Genomic DNA, 21,182 nt, shown 5'->3' on the forward strand with positions numbered 1-21,182 from the left:
CAGCTATTTTGGAGACATTCGTCCAAAATAGGTCGCAAAATAAGTTGCGACAATGGAACAAGTTTTTGAAACTGAATTTGTACACTCTGGTATGATTTTGTCGCAAAAGAGGTCTCCAGGGAGAATACCTTCTGCTAATTGGTCCAAGACATTTTTGGGGTAACTATAGCTGCAAACGATCATCCAAAGGTTCACCTTTCATGTCCTGCAACAGAAAGGATATTTGTTAAAAAATGGATATTTTATCGAATAAAATATGGGTACGGATCTTTATATATATATATATATATATATATATATATATATATATATATATATATATATATATATATATATATATATATATATATATATATATATATATATATATATATATATATATATATAAAAAGAGAAATCACCAATGCAACAGCACAAACACATAAAAAAAAAGAGAGAGAAGGAGAAAAGGAATACTGTTTCCCTAAATTAGTGATTAATATAGACCAGCACTTGAATGAGGCCTTAACCCTACTCATCCATACAATCACATAGGTCAAACAGCATAGCCATACACAATCAACCATAAAGAATAATCAATGGACAGGCAGTCATGTCGTCAATAAGTATAAGTCGTCATTTACCAAACAATAGAAACAATAAAGACAAATAATTCAGAGGCAACAACCCAACACAAGGGATATATATATATATATATATATATATATATATATATATATATATATATATATATATATATATATATATATATATATGTATATATATATATATATATATATATATATATATATATATATATATATATATATATATATATATATATATATATGAGCCCTTATGTTGGGTGTTGCCTCTGAATTATTTGTCTATATTATTTTTTCTATTGTTCGGTAAATGACGACTTATACTTATTGACGACATGACTGCCTGTCCATGGATTATTCTTTATGGTTGATTGTGTGTGGCTATGCTGTTTGACCTATGTGATTGTATGGATGAGTAGGGTTAAGGCCTCATTCAAGTGCTGGTCTATATTAATCACTAATTTAGGAAAACAGTCTTCCTTTTCTCCTTCTGTCTCTTTTTTTTTTTTTTTTTTTTTTTTGTGTTTGTGCTGTAGCATTGGTGATTTCTCTTTTCATGATATATATATATATATATATATATATATATATATATATATATATATATATATATATATATATATATATATATATATATGTATAATGTTTGTATATATGTGTTACATATGTGCATAATAAACCTTGTGTATATATTTTGATAAATAGAGCCTATAATTTATTAATGCTTTATGTTCTAACTCAATAATATTGTGCTTTTATCTGAGTCAGATAAGAAACCTGATAAGTGGCAATATTGGCTAGTCACATAGTTGTTAAACCATTAGCCGGACTTCTGTTCACCGGATAAACAAGTTGCGGTGGATGGCTCAAAGGCTTTTATGGCCTAATAAGACAAAAAATTTGAAACCAGGGTCCATTTAGCAGTCGTAAATTGGTATTTAAGCAATTCTTGGGGCTCTGTGAGATGCCTTTATTCAAAGGCCTTTCAATCATGGCTACTCTTCTTATGTCGAAATGCCTTTTAGGATAATTTCCATAATACATGCCCTGCAATGCCCCACTGGTATATATATATATATATATATATATATATATATATATATATATATATATATATATATATATATATATATATATATATATATATATATATATATATATATATATATTGTGTCTTGTATTATGTCTTGTATCACAGATTCATTTTTTACCGATTTGTCCTGCCTTAAATTAGTCAATATTTATTGAATCTTGCCAATTTCGGAACTGACAATTTCTAAGTATATGTCAGAAGATATCTTAGAACTAAGAAAGTAGTACAATCGTTAACGATCTCAGAGGAGGTCAGAGTTCATCTTATTCAGCAGCCTTAAAGAATTTGGTCCGCTCTTTATCCTGTGTGCGTGTGTTCATTTAACTCAACCAATTAAACCGACACCACAAGAATGGCCGACTGGAATGTTAAATGTGCGCTAGGTTTCAAACTGAAAATCACAGCTTAGATATTCAATACAGTTATGAAAACTCGATTTATTTTTGGGACACAGTGCGCGGTAGCGATGCGAACGGCTGGAGATAGGAAACTGGCAGTGTGAATCTAAAAGATCGGAGCAATCGGATAAACAAAACAAAATTGTGTTCCCGCCTATGGTGTTGTAGTACGATCTAGCAGGCGCCAAGTTCAGAGCTAGTACCGTAAGTTTCTCATGGGCAAGATAGATAGGAGTTTTCATAACTGTATTGTATATCTAAGATGTGCTGAAAATTGAGAGATTTGCGGTTCCACTCTGCTGTTCTTTTATGAAAACGTTTTTTTTTTTTATTAATCAAAGCAAAGGATGACGCTGAAACGAAAAAGAAATATAAATGAGGGGGTAGTCCCCCCCTAAGCCAACCACTTTCACTTTTGCATAACAACGCTTCGAAACGATATTTTCCCGTGGAAAAGTTAAATGGAAAGTGTTTTCCCGTTGACCAAATTCTTAGATGGGGGCGGTGTACTGCAATAACTGATCTTCAGGTAATAAGCTTTAGACTTTGCAATGGAATAATGGGGAAAAAGTCGCCCCCTAAGCCAACCACTTTCACTTTTGCATAACAACGCTTCGAAACGATATTTTCCCGTGGAAAGGTTAACTGGAAAGTGTTTTCCCGTTGACCAAATTCTTAGATGGGAGCGGTGTACTGCAATAACTGATCTTCAGGTAATAAGCTTTAGACTTTGCAATGGAATAATGGGGAAAATCTTGTTCTTGAGCAATTCCCCTAACCCCATCCACATCTGCACTGGTAAGCATTAGTGCTTACACGTATTCGTGTATCTCGCACAAGAATAAAATATTTGTGCAGTAAGGGATTTGTCTTTCAAGTGACAGCCATATCATGGCTGTATCAATAGCTGCAACCAAATAAAGAGCGAACCATAACCCGTAGTAACCGAAAGTTTAAAAGTGTTCAAAACAAAACTATTGTGCGACAATTTTTTTATTTAAACATCATTCGGGAATGATAACTATTATATAAACTTGTCTTGTATTTTTGTAGGCTAATGAATGAACTTTCTTTTACGAGACCATCCAGTTTTTTAGGTCAGTTTTGCGTTTTCAATTAAGTTGCCAGTTCTTGGGATTCCACAATATTAAAAAAAAAGAGCTTGTTAAGCTAGTTTGGTAGACATATCTTGCATAATTGACGAAGCAATAATTTTTTTCGGCTTTAAGTTTCAACTTCGCTCTTTACTTCCGTAAAAAAACTATTTTGGGGCCATTTGATTGCGTGTACAGTCCAAATATATTCCTGAAAATATAGGAAGTTTGGTGGATAGATCCCTCTTTATATTGGTTTAGACGATATTCCAAGAAAAATTGGAAATTATATGCCTCAATACGCGCTTTTTGAGGCTTCAAGTGCACTACCTCAACGGGAAGACCCATTGAACTCTCCCGTAATAGCTGGTGCTTCATTATCATACTGCAGTAGCCGTTATTATTTACTTTGTGAACTGTCCATAGTAACGGTTAATTCTAAACGATTTTTCTTAACATTACCAGGATGATTTTATCCTTAAAAGATCGCATCTTATATCTTTTATGTATAAGGAGCATACACCTTTTTTCAGGATTTCTTACAAGACTTCGACTGTTAGTCCCATAGGACACTTTCAACCCCCTCCCCCCTCAAAAGAAAAACCACTTCTTAAGAGTAAAACCTGTCTGTTTATAAAATCAACATTCTCTAAGCGTTTGTTTTCTAATATTCTTTTTTACTTTTAGGTTTGGTTTTTCACTGATTCGGACGATCCTGAATATTCTGAGAAAACTAGTAAATATGTTTTATCTCTAGTTTATTATTTAGGATATTCTTGGTCTAGAAAATTTATTCAAATAGCATTTTTCAGTCATTACCGAGCCCCTTCCCCTCCCTTTATGAAATTAAGTGTAAGATTACGTGAAAAATGATTTCACTGTAATCTTTCTAATTTGTATATTCTATTATAAATCCTACTATAAAGACAGAGATATTTTAGTATATGTCAGCTGTTATCCCCCCTCCCGTTCAAAAATGAAGTTGCTTTGTAGTTTCGAAACTCTTAACATTGAAAAATACTTATTACAGCATGAGTTGTGGCAGTCGAAATTATGTTACTCTTGTCCATATTTTTAATTCGCTTATTCAGCGAATTATTTGCAAATCAATGAATTGCTATGTTTGATTATATTTAGGCAATTATGAAATGAAAGATATTCACGATTGGTTAGCAAAGTAACATTGGTTTCTTAATGGCTGAAGTCCCTTGTTACGTAAATTCTTTTTTCTGCGAGTTTTCACACTAACATAGAAAGTTTAAAGTCAATGAGCTGCTTTAATGTTAAAATCTCACAAAAATTGTCACGTGAACCTAGTCAATGTAGATTCTTAATGATTCAGTTGCCCTCTTATTTTACTTCAGTTATGATTCATGTTAATTTTAGCAAATAACTCCGAATCAAATCATTTAAAAAAAATGCATCATGTTCCGATACTATAAAAGTCAGTCAGTTCTTTACACTTTCTTGGTGCAGCAATATTTGTTTCTATCTTCATGTTCTTCCTTCAAGAGTTTTTTTTTGTCATTTTCTTGTAAATTTCAAGCTAATAGATTTATTTTTTTCTTGATTCCAATCATTCCAGTCCCTCTTACTTTTCCCTTTGAGTTTTGATGATGTGTACATGCGGATCCACGGGGCTGGGTGTGGGGGTTTCTCAGACCCCCAAGATTTTTCTAGTGCTATTATTTTCTAGTTTTTTTTTCCTGTTTTTCATTTTTTTCAATCCTTTGTCACATTTGCCCCCCCCCCCAAGATTTTGCTCTAGATCCGGCCGTGATGACATGCAGTTTCATTTTACTCTCGCCAAAAGGAAAAAATTAAAAACGGCAGAATAAATAGAAAAATAGTATTGAGTATTTAAGATTTACTTTGAATTGAGCGCTTAGAATCGTTCCAGAGAAGCTAATAACAAAACCTGTTGACTTTTATTCCCCCTCCGTACATCTGAATGTAAATCGCAGGGAAAGATTAAATACTTTCACCTTCCATTTTTACCGTTTCCCCCCTGAGCTATCCACAGTGGGAGCAATCCCTATTTTCCTCATGTTTCTTCATTAGTTGTTCAAACCTGAAGTTTTAATAGCCTTTTTTTTTCAGATGGCCATTTAATCAATACAAACTGCAGTGCTTCTCATAACAGGTATGTTCCTCTTATAACATTACAATACCGAATAAGAATTTTTATAGTTTTGATTGCCCTCCTCTTAATTTTATGCCTAAATTACAAGGCAAGCGAAAACTAAATCTGGTTATATGAATTGGAAACATATTTGAACTTACACAGCCATAAATATCTTAAAAAACTAGGAAAATCGGAAATTCAATTTTTAATTGAAAAGACCTCCATATGCGGTATGCAGCTTTGATAGTTGAGGGTGCCAAATTTTAAGAAAAGAAACGTGGGTGAAAAATCAGCAAAAAATAAGCTAAAATATATGACACCAAAAAGCTTAAGAATGTGTAGTTTTCCTTTGAAAAATGGCAACGCTGGGCATGTGTGACCTGTGTGGCCGTGCTGGGAACTGCGCCACCAGGGATCCTACATTTCAGTGTAGGTATAACCTGAAATTGCTAAGGTACATGCATTGTTTCTCTGTCATCTCTTTGCAGAACGGAAATACCGTATATAACGATCCCTCATGCTGCATGGCGAAAAATTTCCCTGAAATCACATTTGAGACCACAAAAACATCTATACGATAAGATTTAATTAAATGAATGACAGTGCTGCTAATGTCTTTGATGGTTTACTTGTATTTGAGATTCAACATGTTACTGAATTTATACGGGTGAAAAGTGTTGCCGAATTTAACTGATAAGTTTTGCCTATTTGTTTCCATTGTTCAACGTGGCAACACCGACGACAAATGTCACCCAAAAAATTTCGTAATTTTGAAACAGCCAAAAAGAAAATCTTAGGTGATCGTGGTTTTCAATTACGAATAGACCTAAGATTGGTCGATCGTGCAAGAAAGTTTTTGTTTTGTTGTCCTTGGTACTTGAACTTGCATTAAACTTGTAGTATCATTATTTTTTTTCCTTTCTTTACATTCCTTATCTTAGAAAAAGTTATCACCTCTCCCCGAAGAATTTTCAAAATCATACCGACAAAATAATACGGGTGTAACTAATCACAGGGTGAATGCTAACACATGGAATCTGCACTTTCTTAATTTATGTATTTCAGGTCCATGAGGAAATACTCTTAGACTTGTTACTCTTCCTCTTTTTCAAATCCAAAAAGTCATAATACGTTGCAGAAATGCAAATTGCAGATCGTATGATAATACAGGTGGCTGGAGGAAAAAGACTCCTTGATCTTTTTTCAAGGGATGAAGAGGGAAGAGTCCTAAAAAAAAGTAAATTTAATGATAATGGAACAGGTTTTTTTACGTTTTTGAATCGGCAATATTTTCCAAATGATACTGTAGCAAATAGTTTTGTTTATGTGTTGTAAATAATAAATGAGGACTTTACAGTAAAAGATGGGTTTTTGCAGCCTTGTTTGTTTTTTTTTTTTTGGGGGGGGGGGGGTAGTGTCATCCAAAAATATCAAATTGTTTGTATTATTCAGAACACACTCAATAAGTGAAGTTAGGTCCTTTCGTGAAACAAACTACGATGCAGGTACATTTTGATTAAATATTTTATATATAGAGGTGGTTAGGTTAGGTTAAGTTAGGTATTTGATACGATACACCCCCCCACCCCTTAATGTGCAAAATATATACCCCGAACTTTTGATAAAGCTAATGAAATAAAACAAAACATGATGAAAATATAATACTTTATTAGGAAAATTGTAAAATTACAACTTAGAATTCTAACCTAACCTACCATTTTGTCTTTGATTTATGTCTTAGTGGCTATGAAACCGGATTTTCTCATAAAATGTACCTGCATCGAAGTTTGTTTCACGAAAGAACCTAACTTCACTTATTCAGTGTGTTCTGAATAATACACAAGTACCTTTATTAGGCTATATACTTTTAGTTTTGAATGGCTAAGCTTCGCACAAAAATCTTAAATATTATCACTTGTATTTATGAGGAAGTAATTAAAAGGTATTTGATCCTAGTTTAAGACTAATAATTTTTGTGTTAAGGATTTGAAGTATTTGTTCTTAATTTGTTTTGCAATGATCTTCATGCGAAAAAATGAAAAAGCAAATGATACTCTACAAAACTGTAGCCTCCAAGTCAACACCCTTAGAAACAACAAAAGTAAGGGCATCTTTCCTCATTTTTAATTATTCACAGTTAATGTGTAAACACTCTACCACCCCCACCCAAAAATAAAAGGTTATATTATTTAATGTTTTCTTTGAATAGCAACATTCTTTCTATGCGCTTCGTGGGAAGAATATCTGCCTCAAGTGTTTGTCATTTATTTGTTTTGCTGTTCAATGATGTTCATTCAAAATAATCAAACAAAGCTGTCACTTGAAATTTCAACGCAATAGTACTTGACTGATGAAAAATGTGACATTCAAGTAGATCTGTTGAAAGGTGTTTGAGACTTTGAAGGTACTTCTGGAACAAAATATGCACAGTGCCTGGGTATGGAATTCGCAATCTACAAATCACGCTCAAGCACTGTATATCAACTAATTGATAATTAAAATTGGTTAAGATAAAATTAAATGAAAAGTATGGTTATGGTATATGCTACTCTCAAACAGTCAGAATTTTCAATATCCACCTACATAGTTTAAACACTACCGAACGCTACTATCGGCTTAGTCAATCTATTTTGTCAATATTATCAGCAATTCACTGATTATAAATATTTTAGAGAGTCGACGCACTAGTGTTAATAAGAGCGAACTGTCTTCCAAGTAGGCTTAGTGTATTTCCCCTAGCCGCTTTACATAAAAAGGGTGGATGCAGAAACTTACGACGGGACTCAATCGATAAGAAATTGAATGTATTAGTACTCTTAGTACTCTTTTCATGGACGAAAACTGATTGAATGGCAACCATCCACCAGAGGCGCCATTTGAGGGGGTCAGGGGTGGGCAAATGCCCACCCCAGATATTCCAGGGGGCCCAAGCTTCCACCACAAAGTTCCCTTTGCCGGCCATAATAATCCATTCTGTCCAATTGATTTGAAATTACTGCATTCCTATTAACCAAAGAACATAATTACTTGACGACCCTTGGGGTAATTACGCTATTTGCTATTAATTATTGTAAACTTTGAAAGTAGGTAAGATACACAATAAAATTCTCGAGTTCTGTCAAATGCCCATTTCCTAGATGATTACGCGACACGAAGTGAGTCGGGGGGCCCAAGATGGAGTTTATGCCCACCCCAAGATTTGGTCCAAATGGCGCCTCTGCCATCCACCTCCTGTGCCCTTTTAGACCCGGGTAGGCCTACTTTCAAGACATCGGATCAAACGTTCCAAATAGCCATTTTGCTGACAGTAGTCAAAAGCTCCACTCTATGTGCATTCAGGGATGGCATAACCCATGCAGTTCCATGGGCAAGAGAGAGAACGGTTTATTTCACAACTTTCGTAGCTCTTGGGTAATTTACGGTTGCAAAAACATTACATGTTAAACAAATGCATAAAAAGGGCACAATATTACATCTTAAAAATAGACAAACATTTACTTAGTTACATGTTGTGTATTACAATATCGGTATGCTCTTGCACGTATAGGTGTCAGTTAGTTTTTGTCTTTTTTTCCGTTTGGTGGAGCATCTGCGGGGAGAATATTAAGGTGGGTTGGGTTTGACAGCAATGCTTTCCCAAATTCTCATGTTGAGATTGCTCAGTCTTTGCTCAAGGCACTGGATTTCAAGTTTATTGAATGCTTCTTGGTAGGGAATATCACCACATCCTAGGGTAATCCTAACTGCCCTTTTATACACTGATTCTAGGTCGTGCATTATGTGAGCAGTATTTAGCACGAAAAGGCCCCGCACAGGACATGCATACTCCAAGACTGGCTGCACATAGCGATGGTAGGCGCGAAGGAGACTTTTGACATCGCAACCGAAACGACGCATTTTAGTCAGTGTTTGAAGGGAATTGTTACCCTTCCTAATTGCACTGTGCGGCAAAATGTACAGTCTTTGAAGAAAATGACTCCCAGTATTTTCAATTCAGACACAAGAGGATATGGGACTTCAGGGGTGGATAAAGTCACTTTTCAGGGAATTCAGCCGGAATATTTTTGACTTGGTACTATTAATGGTTAGATTGGAATCTTTATACTCGAAATTTAGCTCATCGAAAATGTCACTAACAAATAACACTGCTTGAGTATTACCTTCAAGTAGATAAGCAAGCCTGAGAGATAAGTCATCCACAAATTTATACCTGTCTTCATGCTAGCTCAGGATGTAGTTAATCATAGCGAGAAATGTTATTTCTGCAAGATTGGTGTCTTGTGGGGCCCCGCAAGTTATCACTCCAGTCGGAGTCGGTGTCTTCTTTGTGGAGGGTGAATACCTTCTGTTCGCTTGGGTCCCATTCGCTTCAAGTTAAGGCATGCACTGAGATGAGATAGAAGGTCAAAGGCTTTGCGGAAATCGATCACAGCTAGATCAACAAAACAATCCGGGGTCTCTAGTGACTTTAGAATGCGGTCGAATATTCTTACTAGGTAGACGGAAGTTCTGCATTTAGAGAGTCCTCCGTACTGATATTTGTCAATGGATTCACGCACTTGAGCTCTTAGGCTGCTAAGTATGAAAGATTCCGTCGCTTTTGCAAAGCATGGGGTTATGGAGATGGATCTCAAGTCATCGCAGCCTTTAGGTGGGTTTACCGTCAGAATGAAACGTATGTGTGCTTTCTTCCAAAGCGAGGGAAACAATGCGGACGCAAAGCACTGATTAATCAAAGTGGAAAGGGGTAGGGCAAGGAAGACAGCAAATTCATGGAAAATTTTGTAGGGATTTCGCCAGGAAAAGGTGAGACTCCTGTTCTCATTTTTCTCAGCTCCTTGTACACATCTAACTCACTGAGCTCAATTAAACCTTCATTGGGACAGTCTTTAAGCACGTACTCTTTTTCCTGGGCAGTCAGAAGAGGAAATGTAGTGCATATAGAGGTTAAGAAGGCGTTAAAGCACGATACCCCAGTAATCGTCTGCTATCGTAGCAGTAGGTTTTGACGACTTTCCACTTGATTTCTTGAAGGAGCGGTGTCATTTGGTAGGCTTACTGTTCAGAAGTGGCACAACTTTTTCATGGCCATGTTTAGTTTTGGCGTTACGTACCATGCACATTACTTGGTCCCTTACAATTGCTCCTTGGTTTGAGTAAAGTCCTTCGTAGAAGACGCTTACTCTGCCCAAGAGTACCGTCTAAGGACACTTCCGGGAAATTGCATGTAGCAACCCACCGGCTGTATTCACGTATAGCCAAGTCATTCATGGTAATTTGTGTTTTTCGTAAGCTTGATCTGTTACATGTCTTTATTCTGCTGGTTTTATGTTTTAGGTTACTCTTTGCATGGGTTTAAAAAGCTTTCTTCAAACTAATCAAATAGCTTGTGGTAACAAACTTTAAGTTAGGATCCACGCGGGGTAATTGTAAGGTAAGCTCTATAAAACGATATTTCGATAACAATATTTACAGAAAAAGAATCGGCTTTTTATCATAATCCTGAATATGGAGAGATAACAAACGTTTGAAGTTACGTATCAAAAGATACGAGCCTGAGAAGATTTGCTTTATTTTTTCGAGAAAGGGGCAAAACGCCTCAAAGGGGTATGATCTTAATGAAAATTAAACCACTAACTTCAGCATATCAGGGATCCCTTCTGTGGAGTTTTCAAACACCTATATACAAAAATGTGGAATTTTATATTTTTCCCAAGAAGAAAGATCACAGATGCATGTTTTTTTTCCCCAATTGTCCTATGAAATCCAAAAAAAAGACTTTCGACTGGAAATTAAAAGTTCTACTGCCTTTAAGTAGCAAAAAAGATTGTGTCACAGCAAAGTAATGTTTTCTGCCATTTTGTGGAGCTAAACATGGTCCGAAAGCGAGAAAAAAAAGCCATCGAGTGACAATATTGAACTTTCCAGGTTCAGACTCAATAATGATGCGTGGTGGCGCAGCCGCCCTAAAGATGTGCGAAATCCATACAAAACAAACAGATTACATTTCACGTAGACATTAATTTAAAGCTTCATTTAACTAAATCAATTCCTTTGAGGCTTGGTAAAATTACGAACGGCGGTGTATAATTGCACTTCAACCATTATAAAGGAGGGCCGGCGAGTTTTCATGTCAGTGGGGAGTATGCTTGAACCTCAAAAAGCGTTTTTATGCCCCAAACTCCTATCTGTTCGTGAGCTTCCGGATAAGTTGAAAGAGGTTTGGAATAGGGGGAGTAGAAATTAGTCTCTAATCTCCCTAGATTTCCAGAATGTTCATAGACTCTGCTTGCAATATGTTTGCTGCAGGATGATAGCGCCTCTAGAAACACAAACTTCAAAAACGCTGCTTTGATTATAATATAATATAAAGCATTATAATTGATTATAATGCTTTAATTATGAATATTATAGGAACACAAACTTCAAAAATACGGCTTTTATTATAATATACGCACACACAAAATATATAATTTACGCTGATTCTAAATATGCAGAATTGTTAATTTTAAATTGCTGATTATTGATATTAGTATAATTTTGGAAATAGAAAATAAACTCCCCTAAGAAGGGGTGCAATTATAGTGGAAATTATGGAGTGAAATTCAACGAGTATGAGAGGTTTAAAATTACTATTCACAAAATGTAAGACTTTTAATTTTTCTTATGAATTGAATTAATATCCAGGTGATTATTAATTCAACCTCTGATTTCCCTTCATTAGGAAGAATAATGAGCTCGGCCTCGAAGTATTGCCCTGCAAAAGTTAATTTGTGATCTAAAGGGTTTTGTTCGAGCATATTAGTAGCACTCCTTGCATTTAGGGCAACACTGTGTGATATTAAAAAAACTAAAGAAAAGTTTATTTTTTAATGAAACTAAAGAGCGATACTAAAATTTAAAACAAACAAGAATTATTATGTATACGAGGGGGTATTATTTAGATTAGAACTCAGATCCCCATCACCCCACTGCGAACTGTTTCTCACACTATCCGGCTTTTGATATTGAAGCTTTGATTCCATATGTAAATGTCATATGAGTTTGATTGATTATGTCAATGGAAATTCATAAATGAATTAATAAACATAGCTTCCTGAGATCTTCTTTCCTGATTCTGGTTTTTTAATCAGAAATAATTTTCACATTGTAAATGTTTCTCTAATTAGTCCATAAGCCCGTGTCATAAAGACAGACAAATTTGACATATTCGTGTGTTATGTATATACCCCAGGTTGTAGTAACTTCACCTATTACGTAAAAATAATAATCAAACCGATCATGGTAACGAACTGTAGTAAGTCATCAAAAGTTACGAATCTGAGAAAATTTGCCTTATTTTAGAAAATAGGGGAAAACATCCCCCTAAAAGTCATAGAATCTTGAAAGAAAATCAAACCACTGGATCCAGTGTATCAGAGAACCCTACCGTTGAAGTTTCAAGTTCCTATCTACAAAATCTGGAATTTTTTTTTCCAGAAGACAGATCACGGACGCGTGTTTATTTATTTGTTTGTTTGTTGTTTTTTCCAGGGGTGATCGTATCGACCCAGTGGTCCTACAATGCCGCAAGAGGGCTCATTCTAACGGAAGTTAAAAGTTCTAGCGTCTTTTTTAAGTGACCAAAAAATTGGAGGGCACCTAGGCCCCCTTCCCCACATATTTTTCCCCAAAGTAACTGGATCAAAATTTTGAGATATCTATTCTGTCCAGCTTAGTCAAAAACCTAATAACTATGTCTTTGGGGATGACTTAATACCCCACAGTCCCCAGGGGAAGGGCTGCAAGTTACAAACCTAGACCATTGTTTACATATAGTAATGATTATTATGAACTTCTCAGACGTTTTCAGGGGGGACTTTTTTGCGTGGGGTGGTGGCGAGTTGGAGGAGGAGGCTATTGGGAGTATATTTCCATCGCAGAATTTTTATGAGGGAAGAGAATATCCATGAAGGGAGCGCAGGATTTTCTAGCATTATTTAAAAAAAGAGAAAATAAAAAAAATCAACTGGAAGTAATGAGCGGAACGAACATAAAATATTACGTATATAAGGGGGTTTGTCTCCTCCACAATACCTTGCTCTTTACGCTAAAGTATTCTTAGTAATTTCAACTATTTATTCTACGGCCTTTGTGATTCAGGGTCATTCTTAAAGATTTGGGGCAAAATTCAAGCTTTAGTGTAAAGAGCGAGGTATTAACGAGGGGTCGAACCCCCTCTCATACGGCATAAAAATACACAAATATAGAAGTTCGTTGCGGAGGTTTATTCGTAAGGTACATTTGTTTATTACTAACAAAAACTTTTAAAATTAAAACATGCATTAATTCAAAAACGTGCAGAAATTAAATAAAAAACAATTTTTTTTAACTGCAAGTAAGGAGCGATATTAAAACTTAAAACAAATAGAAATTATTCCGTATATGAAAGGGGTTGTCCCCTCCTCAACGCCTCGCTCTTTACGCTAAAGTATTTTAATTGTTTTAAAAAACAGAGTTGTGACAGAGTCAATATCTAGCGTAAAGAACGAGGCGGTGAGGAGGGGACAGCTTTTTACTGTCCCCTCTTGTTTAAAAAAAGTTTTTTTATTTAATAATATTAAAAACAGTACCGAGTTCTTTAGGCTAGGTAATTTGTAAGTGCTGATTGACAGTTTGTAAAAAGACGTAACTTTTGCAATATGAGGCTATTTGTGGCTTGCGTCACTATTGCAGAAAAAGCGTAGTAATTGCAAAATAATTTCCGCTTCTTGTTGTATTTCTAATTACTCTCTAATTTCTTTCCAGGCGTTCACTGTGTTGCAAAATGTCAGCAGAATTCGACGCTTTTTTAGAATCAGACAGAAAGTAAGTGACTATTAATTCCCATCCAGGGCAAACGCGAGCGCGTCTCTTCTCTTCCCCCCAAAAATGTATACGTGGCAGTTTTAAGCATTTGTTAATTACTCCAATTGATAGCAGTGGCACCCAAGCCCGTATCCAGGGAGGATAGTTAGGGGGCACGAACCCTCCCGTAATGTTTGTCTAACCTGTATACGTAGCAAAAATGAATATAAACAGATTTTTGATGAGTTTTTTGCGCCCCCTTCTCCGAAATTAGTTTAGAAGCCCCCCACCTCCCACGAAAAAAATCCTAGATACGGCCTTGGTAGCACCAATTCATAAAATTGTTTGGGGGTATGTTTTTCTAAAAAAAATCAAATAAAATACCCAAATAGATTATTTTTCTATGAAATACCTATTTTTGAACTTGTAAATCTAGGAGGAGGACTTACATATACTCACTAACTATTGTCCACCTCTAGATACAATATCGTCTGTTTTACTTTAGAGAGTATTAACCCAACGCATTTGTTATTCAGATTCATTTACTTCCATATGAAAAAAAAATATGCTTATGTTTCTTAATTGCATATATTTTGCATAAATCAGCATTTACAGACTTTTATTGAATAAATTAGAGATCGTAAGACAGCATTAACAAATAACCTTTCAGTAGCTTCATTTAAAAACTGAAACCCAAAGTGTATATATTTGGATGTAGACGCCATAACGTGCATAAGGGGTGATTTTGTTGTTTGGCTAATTTTTAATGAAGGCTAATTACAGTCTTTAAAGCTAACCACAATAACATTCATTTATAGAGTTTGCAGATTTCAATCTTTTACGAAAAGAAGCCAAGTTTTATTACTTGTGTAATAAACTTGTATTACTTATATATATATATATATATATATATATATATATATATATATATATATATATATATATATATATATATATATATATATATATATATATATATATGTAGTATGTGAAGTTATTTCAACTTGGGGTATATACATAATACACTAATATGTCAAATTTGTCCGGCGTTATGTCGCGGGCTTATGGACTTATTAGAGAGACGGATTGGGACATTTTCGGTTTTTGTGCAGTGATTTAGCAAATCTAAGGGGATATTTTGCAATGGTGGAAATGATGAACTGCTATTGAGGATCCTTAAATAAACATCTCCTAGACATATTGGCAATAAGAAATTTTATTTTTAAATGTTTAAAGGTTCAAAAACAAGAACCTTTAACTAAAACTGCTTCCCATTATTTTCTGTTGTAGTTTCCATAATTTTGTTACCAAAGTATTATATTTTCACCTTTTTTTAAATGATTAGTCGGTAGATGAAAGCCTAATGCGAAATTTGTCCCCTATCGTATATTTTTTAGAAAAACATGTTTTGATTGAGTTTAATTTAACGCAGTGAGCATTGTAGCTGGGCTCGAAAATGTACTCATCTTGAAAATTTCTTAGCAAATTAATGCGAAAAATATATAAATAGAGAACAAATCCAACGAGGGGAAATATCCCCTCATCAGATGAGGAAAATATCCAACTGACGTAAGTTTGCAGAGCTTTCAAATCATACAAACATTATAATTATTACTATACGTAATTCTTCGTATAAAAACTCCAATATTGGGTTGTGCAAAGCTCTCGATTTCGACTCCCCCCTCAATTAAAACGGAAAAATGTGTTTCTATTTTTTTACTAGGATTAACGATTTCCTTATATACAAAAACGAAAACTTGCAATATCAGTCATTTTGTTCATTAATACTAGAAAATTCTTAACAAGCATTGATATCGGTTGTTTAGTCCTGTAAGCCGAGCTTGTTGGAGGCTAGTATATTTTCAGCTATTCTTTAGTGAAAAAAGGTAATGGCGCACTTTGATTAAAAAAAAAAAAATCTTGAAAACCAAATAGGTTACAGGAAAATAGATTATAATAATTGATGCTAAGAAGATAAACTGAAGCTCCTGTTTTGACAAAAAATTCACTTAAAATTTTATGAATTGCCAAATTAAATTGATCACTAGCTAGAAATTATTTCGTAAATTCGAATGAAGACGCTTCGTTAATATGTGTATAGTTGTTTTTCGTGTTTTTTTTTGTGGGGGAGCAAGTGACAATCCTTGTTGACTGATAATTTCCGCAAAAAATTGACTCGCGGAAGTTGAATAATAATCTGATACTGATACTGATACTCTGATCTGATACTGATCAGTGAACAAGGTGTTTGCTAATGTTTAATATTTTAATCAGAGTCATTTGAATCGATTATTCAGTCATTCCTACAATCATCAGAAGCTAGAACACTAACGGTATATTAAATAATATCTCATATATTTTTGTTTACCAAGTTTAAGGTGAATTCAATCCTGCTAGGGGTCCTAAACCCCAATCTTATGCACCGTAGGGGCTGCTGAGTGCCTTGTTTAACTTGGTCCAATCATTTTGTTAAATACTGTTTATCTCCTATTATCTATTGATCAATGTCTCGAGCTGGGTTAATTAATAGCCTAAGGTTTAGTGTAGTCCATAATTACCGGGGTTTGAATTCGACCTAACTGAATGCCTTTTTTGTTTTTAATTATTGTGTTAAAGATGGATTATAGTTAAGTTTTTCGATAGTGATTATGGTACTACAAGCTTTCTTCATTGATTTCCATTTTCAGCGACATTGAGTGATAAGCACGTGGGATTCCACGATACTGGCAAATTTAATTTCTGCTAGTGTTTATAATTTTTTCACTTTTTAATACGCTTATTCCCTTTTGTATTAAACTCATTTAGATACTTCTTCCCGTCTGGTATTAGGGATCGAAGTGAGGATTTTGATTTGGTAAAGGTCAAATCCATTTTCGGTCGGGGAATCGAAGAAGGAATCTCTTTTGGATTTTTTTTCCGTTTGGATGGCCTCCTATGATATCAGTTGAAAATTCAAAGAAAGCGATTTTGTTCAAAATTGTGAAAGGGCTCAGTAAGTACAGCACTGGGGCTGGCATGACACTCCCCCCCCCAGTCCTTAGCGTGAGGATGGTAAAATATGCGAATTGGTAATCTTCTATAGATAATTTTATGGTGGGAAAGGTTCCACTCTTAGGTGTTCCATTGGTTCGAATCTTTCCCTGTACTAAGATGGACTTCTTTTTTGTTGTTAGGGGTCCCAAAAAACACTTTGTCCTTGGTCAAATTGATACTTACAATCATAAGTTCTTGGGCCACGAAGAATCTGACGTGGGGGAAATTGTTTAGGGGAATGGACGCCCCAAGAATGGGCCTAAAAATGTTTTCATCTGATTGGCTCGAAACTTGGGCTAAGAGGACCTAAATGTAGGACAAAAATACGACAAATATTGGTCCCCTCTCAAAAAAGGCTTGGCTCAATAAAGTTTTTTCTGAACGGCTTGAAACTGAAGTCCTTTGGCCAATCGTTCACAAATTATTTTAGTTTGGAGACATGGGCTCCCCAAGAGTGGGCTTTGAAGGGCAAAATTTTGTTCAATGTGCTTGAAGTTTATATTCTCGAGTCCATGGGTCGTGGAATCCAAATGCACAATAAAAAAAAAATTGAAAAGAAAATCTTGTTCCCCCCGAAAATCGACAGAAAGTAAAATGGAGCCTGAGAAAAGGGGTCAAAAACTGTTTATAATTTGGGGAATGGGTCTCCCAAGTATTAAACCCAAAAATGGCCCAAAATATTTTTTTTTAACTGTTTTACAACTTTCAAGAATTGTTGCCTGGTTGGAACACCAAACATTTTTAATGGCAAGACAGGAAGCACGGTGTTAAGAGTGCCTGGAAATACTTCAAATACTTGTTCTTCCCCAAACTTACAGCCGTCAATCTATTCATCAATTGGGACCAAATGTAATAAAGTACTAGCTCATGGGCTCAGTCCCCAGAAATTAGGCCAAGAACTGACCAGAACTTCCTTTGCTGATTGGCTTAAAATTTGGATCTTTTTGACCCAAGTGTCCTCTTGAGCAATGCACAAGAAAAAAGAGAGGAAAATATTCATTCCCATTGAAGAAAGGCTAGAGCAGGCAAGAAAATTGCAAAAAAGAGACTTTTTCCCCGAAATAAAACTCATTGTAAGCAGACCGAACAAAACGTCCTTAATGAGGAGAACAATCTCTCGACACAAAATTTGATTATATCGATTAGTAGGAAAAAATTGTAGTTTTTCCCCGCTGACGCTTACAAATTTCACTACACGTTAAGTGGGCCAAGGGAACTTCCAATAAGATAAAAATGAAGGAAACGAATTCGGCTGCATTAATTCTTGACGTCCTTCTTTTCAAGAAAACAAAACACCTTTTTTTTATAAACAGCCTTGACATGCATTTACTGAAACAAAACACAGACTCAACAAAATAGAGCATAAAAAGGTTCTAAAAAAAATTGAATTGAGACACTATCCTATGAAAGTGTTTCCATAGTGTGGGGATCAGAATGGCTTCGGCCATTTAGAAGACCTAAAATTACGTAGATTTTCAATTCGCATGAATAAAAATGACCCATCTCATTCACCCAAAATTCTGTAGCATAAATTATAAGGAAAAAATTACAAGATTGAGGCTAATCGGATATTTTAATTGACTATTCAAATTTTAGCCAAATTTAGATTACAGTCTAGCATTTTAAATCATAAGCAGAAAAACTAAAAAAAGAACTTTACAAAAATCCCTACAAATACAAAATAATAAAAGTATGTCAGTCAAAAACACCCAATAGAAATCAATTTCTTTTTTAATTTCAAAGAATAGTCAAGAGCCATATTTCAACGGGATTGGTACGCTGGATTCAGGATATCTTTGTCTGAGAGGGTGTGGGTTGGAATCCCAGTGTACCCAATTGTTTAGTTTGGGACGGGCGTCAGTGTGTGACTCTGTAAGCTTAGCCAGAGTCGACCCAGCTCTAAATGGGTACTTGGAGAAATATGGGGAAGGTAAACAGGAAGGGTGTGCGAAAGCACGGGATGGTTGCCCCCCCCCCCCGTTGCACTTCCTGGCTGAAGGGCCAAGAAACGGAGATCAGCACCGCCGGTAGGGACTGTAAAGTCTAATGCCGTATCCTTTACCTTATCTTGAAGATTTTTACATGAATAGTCATAAATTGCAAAGTCTTTAACTTAAATGACACTCAGTCACTATAGAGGGTTCTAGAGTGGAAGGGGGATCATCTACTCTTAGTTTTAATAGTTCTTATTTGAAAATTTGATTAGCCCTATGAAATAATTTTGTTGTTTCGTTTTTGTTGCTGTTAGGACATAAGAAACATCGCTCAAAATATAAATCATTTTCGGTAAAGTGCAAATCACGCTTCTGCCTTTAGGAGGTTTAAAGGGGTGGTAGACTTCTATTCTTGTGATAATTTCTGTTCGCTTTAAAATTAACTTCACTAAATCAATGTCTGAATCAAAGTGAATCAATTAACTTGATTGTTCACTTCAATTTCTGATAGTTTCAGGATTCATTGATTTGTCTTTAGAAGTAAACATTATCCTTACGTTTGTTGTAATTATTGATTTTAATTTCTATTCGTTTCTGGTTTCAGTCGTTCATTCATTCATTGTAATTTCTCTTCGTTTTAAATTTGAGTCATTGTATGACTTTGTCGTCTCGTTTTAGTTTTATTTTGACTTTAATTTTCATTGAAAAACTTGATTAAATATGATGATTAAGGCACTATCTTCTGTATTATTTATTCCAAAAATGATTGCTTATCGAACCCAATTACCATGTTTACAAAAAATGTCAGATTCCAACGGGAAGTGCAATCTAGTAAAGACCGTAATACGGTACAAACTTTCTATCGGGATCCCCATAGTCGAAAACATTTGGCAGGGAATTTTCAGTTCCTGCTCCAAAATTGAAGGTAATTAAATCCCAAACACAAAGGCTACTGCTAAACTTCCTACAGTACAGCCATAGATTAATTGGCAGTTAAGAATGTTTAAACGTTTTCTGAAAAGAATGTCCCTGTTTTCAACGAAAGTATTAAAATCTGTTAGAGGCAGCTGGGCTTTAACGTTGAATTTGGGATCTGGAGGGATTAGGCCCCTCCCTTTCAAAAAACGTTGTTCTTTTTATGTTCATATGGTGCCTTCAACATAAGCTTTTTTTGTAAATTATGTTGCATTTTACCTATAAATATGGTATTTCTATTCCAAGAACCAAGGGCACCCGTGGGGGTGGACAGTAGGACGGTCGCTTTATTTCTGAAAAAGCCAGAAATGTATGTGAAGTCAAAAATTGCTCATTTTCGAAGTAGTTCCGACCCTTTTCTGACAAGTAAACATAATTCTGAAACGTTTGACATCGTATTACGGGAATAATTTCTGTAGCAGCTCTAGTTATGTAGGCTACTAAGGTCGAATGGCTCCTAGGAAGGGGGGGGGGGTTGAGGCGGAAAAGCTCACACAATAAAATGAATGCATATATGCCTTTTGGGTGTACTAAAAACTTACTAGTGCGTTGTGGCTGGGGTCATTTTACGACTGATTTTGATACTTTTAGGTGGTTCTGTCACTTTGATGACGATAACTACGTCAATGTGCCCAAGCTCGTGAAACTTCTTCAACAACGGAGTTGGCAAGACGATTGGTATCTGGGAAAGCCAAGCATCAGGGCGCCACTAGAAATATTAAATAGAGAGAATTTAACTGTAAGTAACTATATTCCATTATTCTGTGAACCAAATCCCAAATAGTAACATAATAAAGGCTATTAAGAGGTCCATCATACTTCAATACAACAAAGCTGTGTATTTTTTCTAGCTCTTTAAAGGGCTAGGGGGCTAAAAATGAAAAGGATGCACTTTTCGCTTTGGGCATTCTGTTTTTCCAATGAGGGGGCTGGCGGGCCAATCTGAAGGGAGGGATGCTCCCTCCAGGTCTGACATAATAATTTTATAATTCTTCCTAAATATCATATATATTTTTTTTACTCGGCCCCCATTGTGGATGTGCATACACCATCTTAATTTATTTTAACTATGTGTCCATGACAAATAAGTATGTTCATCAATAATTTTGAAAATTACGGT

General features: G+C 35.2%; 1 protein-coding gene across 1 annotated transcript in view; it reads left to right on the top strand.

The window, feature by feature from the left end:
- Nucleotides 1-20,801, top strand: part of LOC136043735 (fringe glycosyltransferase-like) — a gene marked incomplete at its 3' end in the record, with an annotated part of 40,146 nt that extends 19,345 nt beyond the window's left edge. The window contains exons 2-5 of the mRNA XM_065728644.1: nucleotides 3,857-3,905; nucleotides 5,270-5,312; nucleotides 14,082-14,141; nucleotides 20,654-20,801. Coding sequence (XP_065584716.1) covers nucleotides 3,857-3,905; nucleotides 5,270-5,312; nucleotides 14,082-14,141; nucleotides 20,654-20,801 — 300 coding nt within the window. The remainder of the gene's footprint in view (nucleotides 1-3,856; nucleotides 3,906-5,269; nucleotides 5,313-14,081; nucleotides 14,142-20,653) is intronic.
- Nucleotides 20,802-21,182: the final 381 nt, after the last annotated feature.

This window comes from Artemia franciscana, unplaced genomic scaffold (genome assembly GCF_032884065.1).
Source record: "Artemia franciscana unplaced genomic scaffold, ASM3288406v1 Scaffold_897, whole genome shotgun sequence".
NCBI classification, from domain to species: domain Eukaryota; kingdom Metazoa; phylum Arthropoda; class Branchiopoda; order Anostraca; family Artemiidae; genus Artemia; species Artemia franciscana.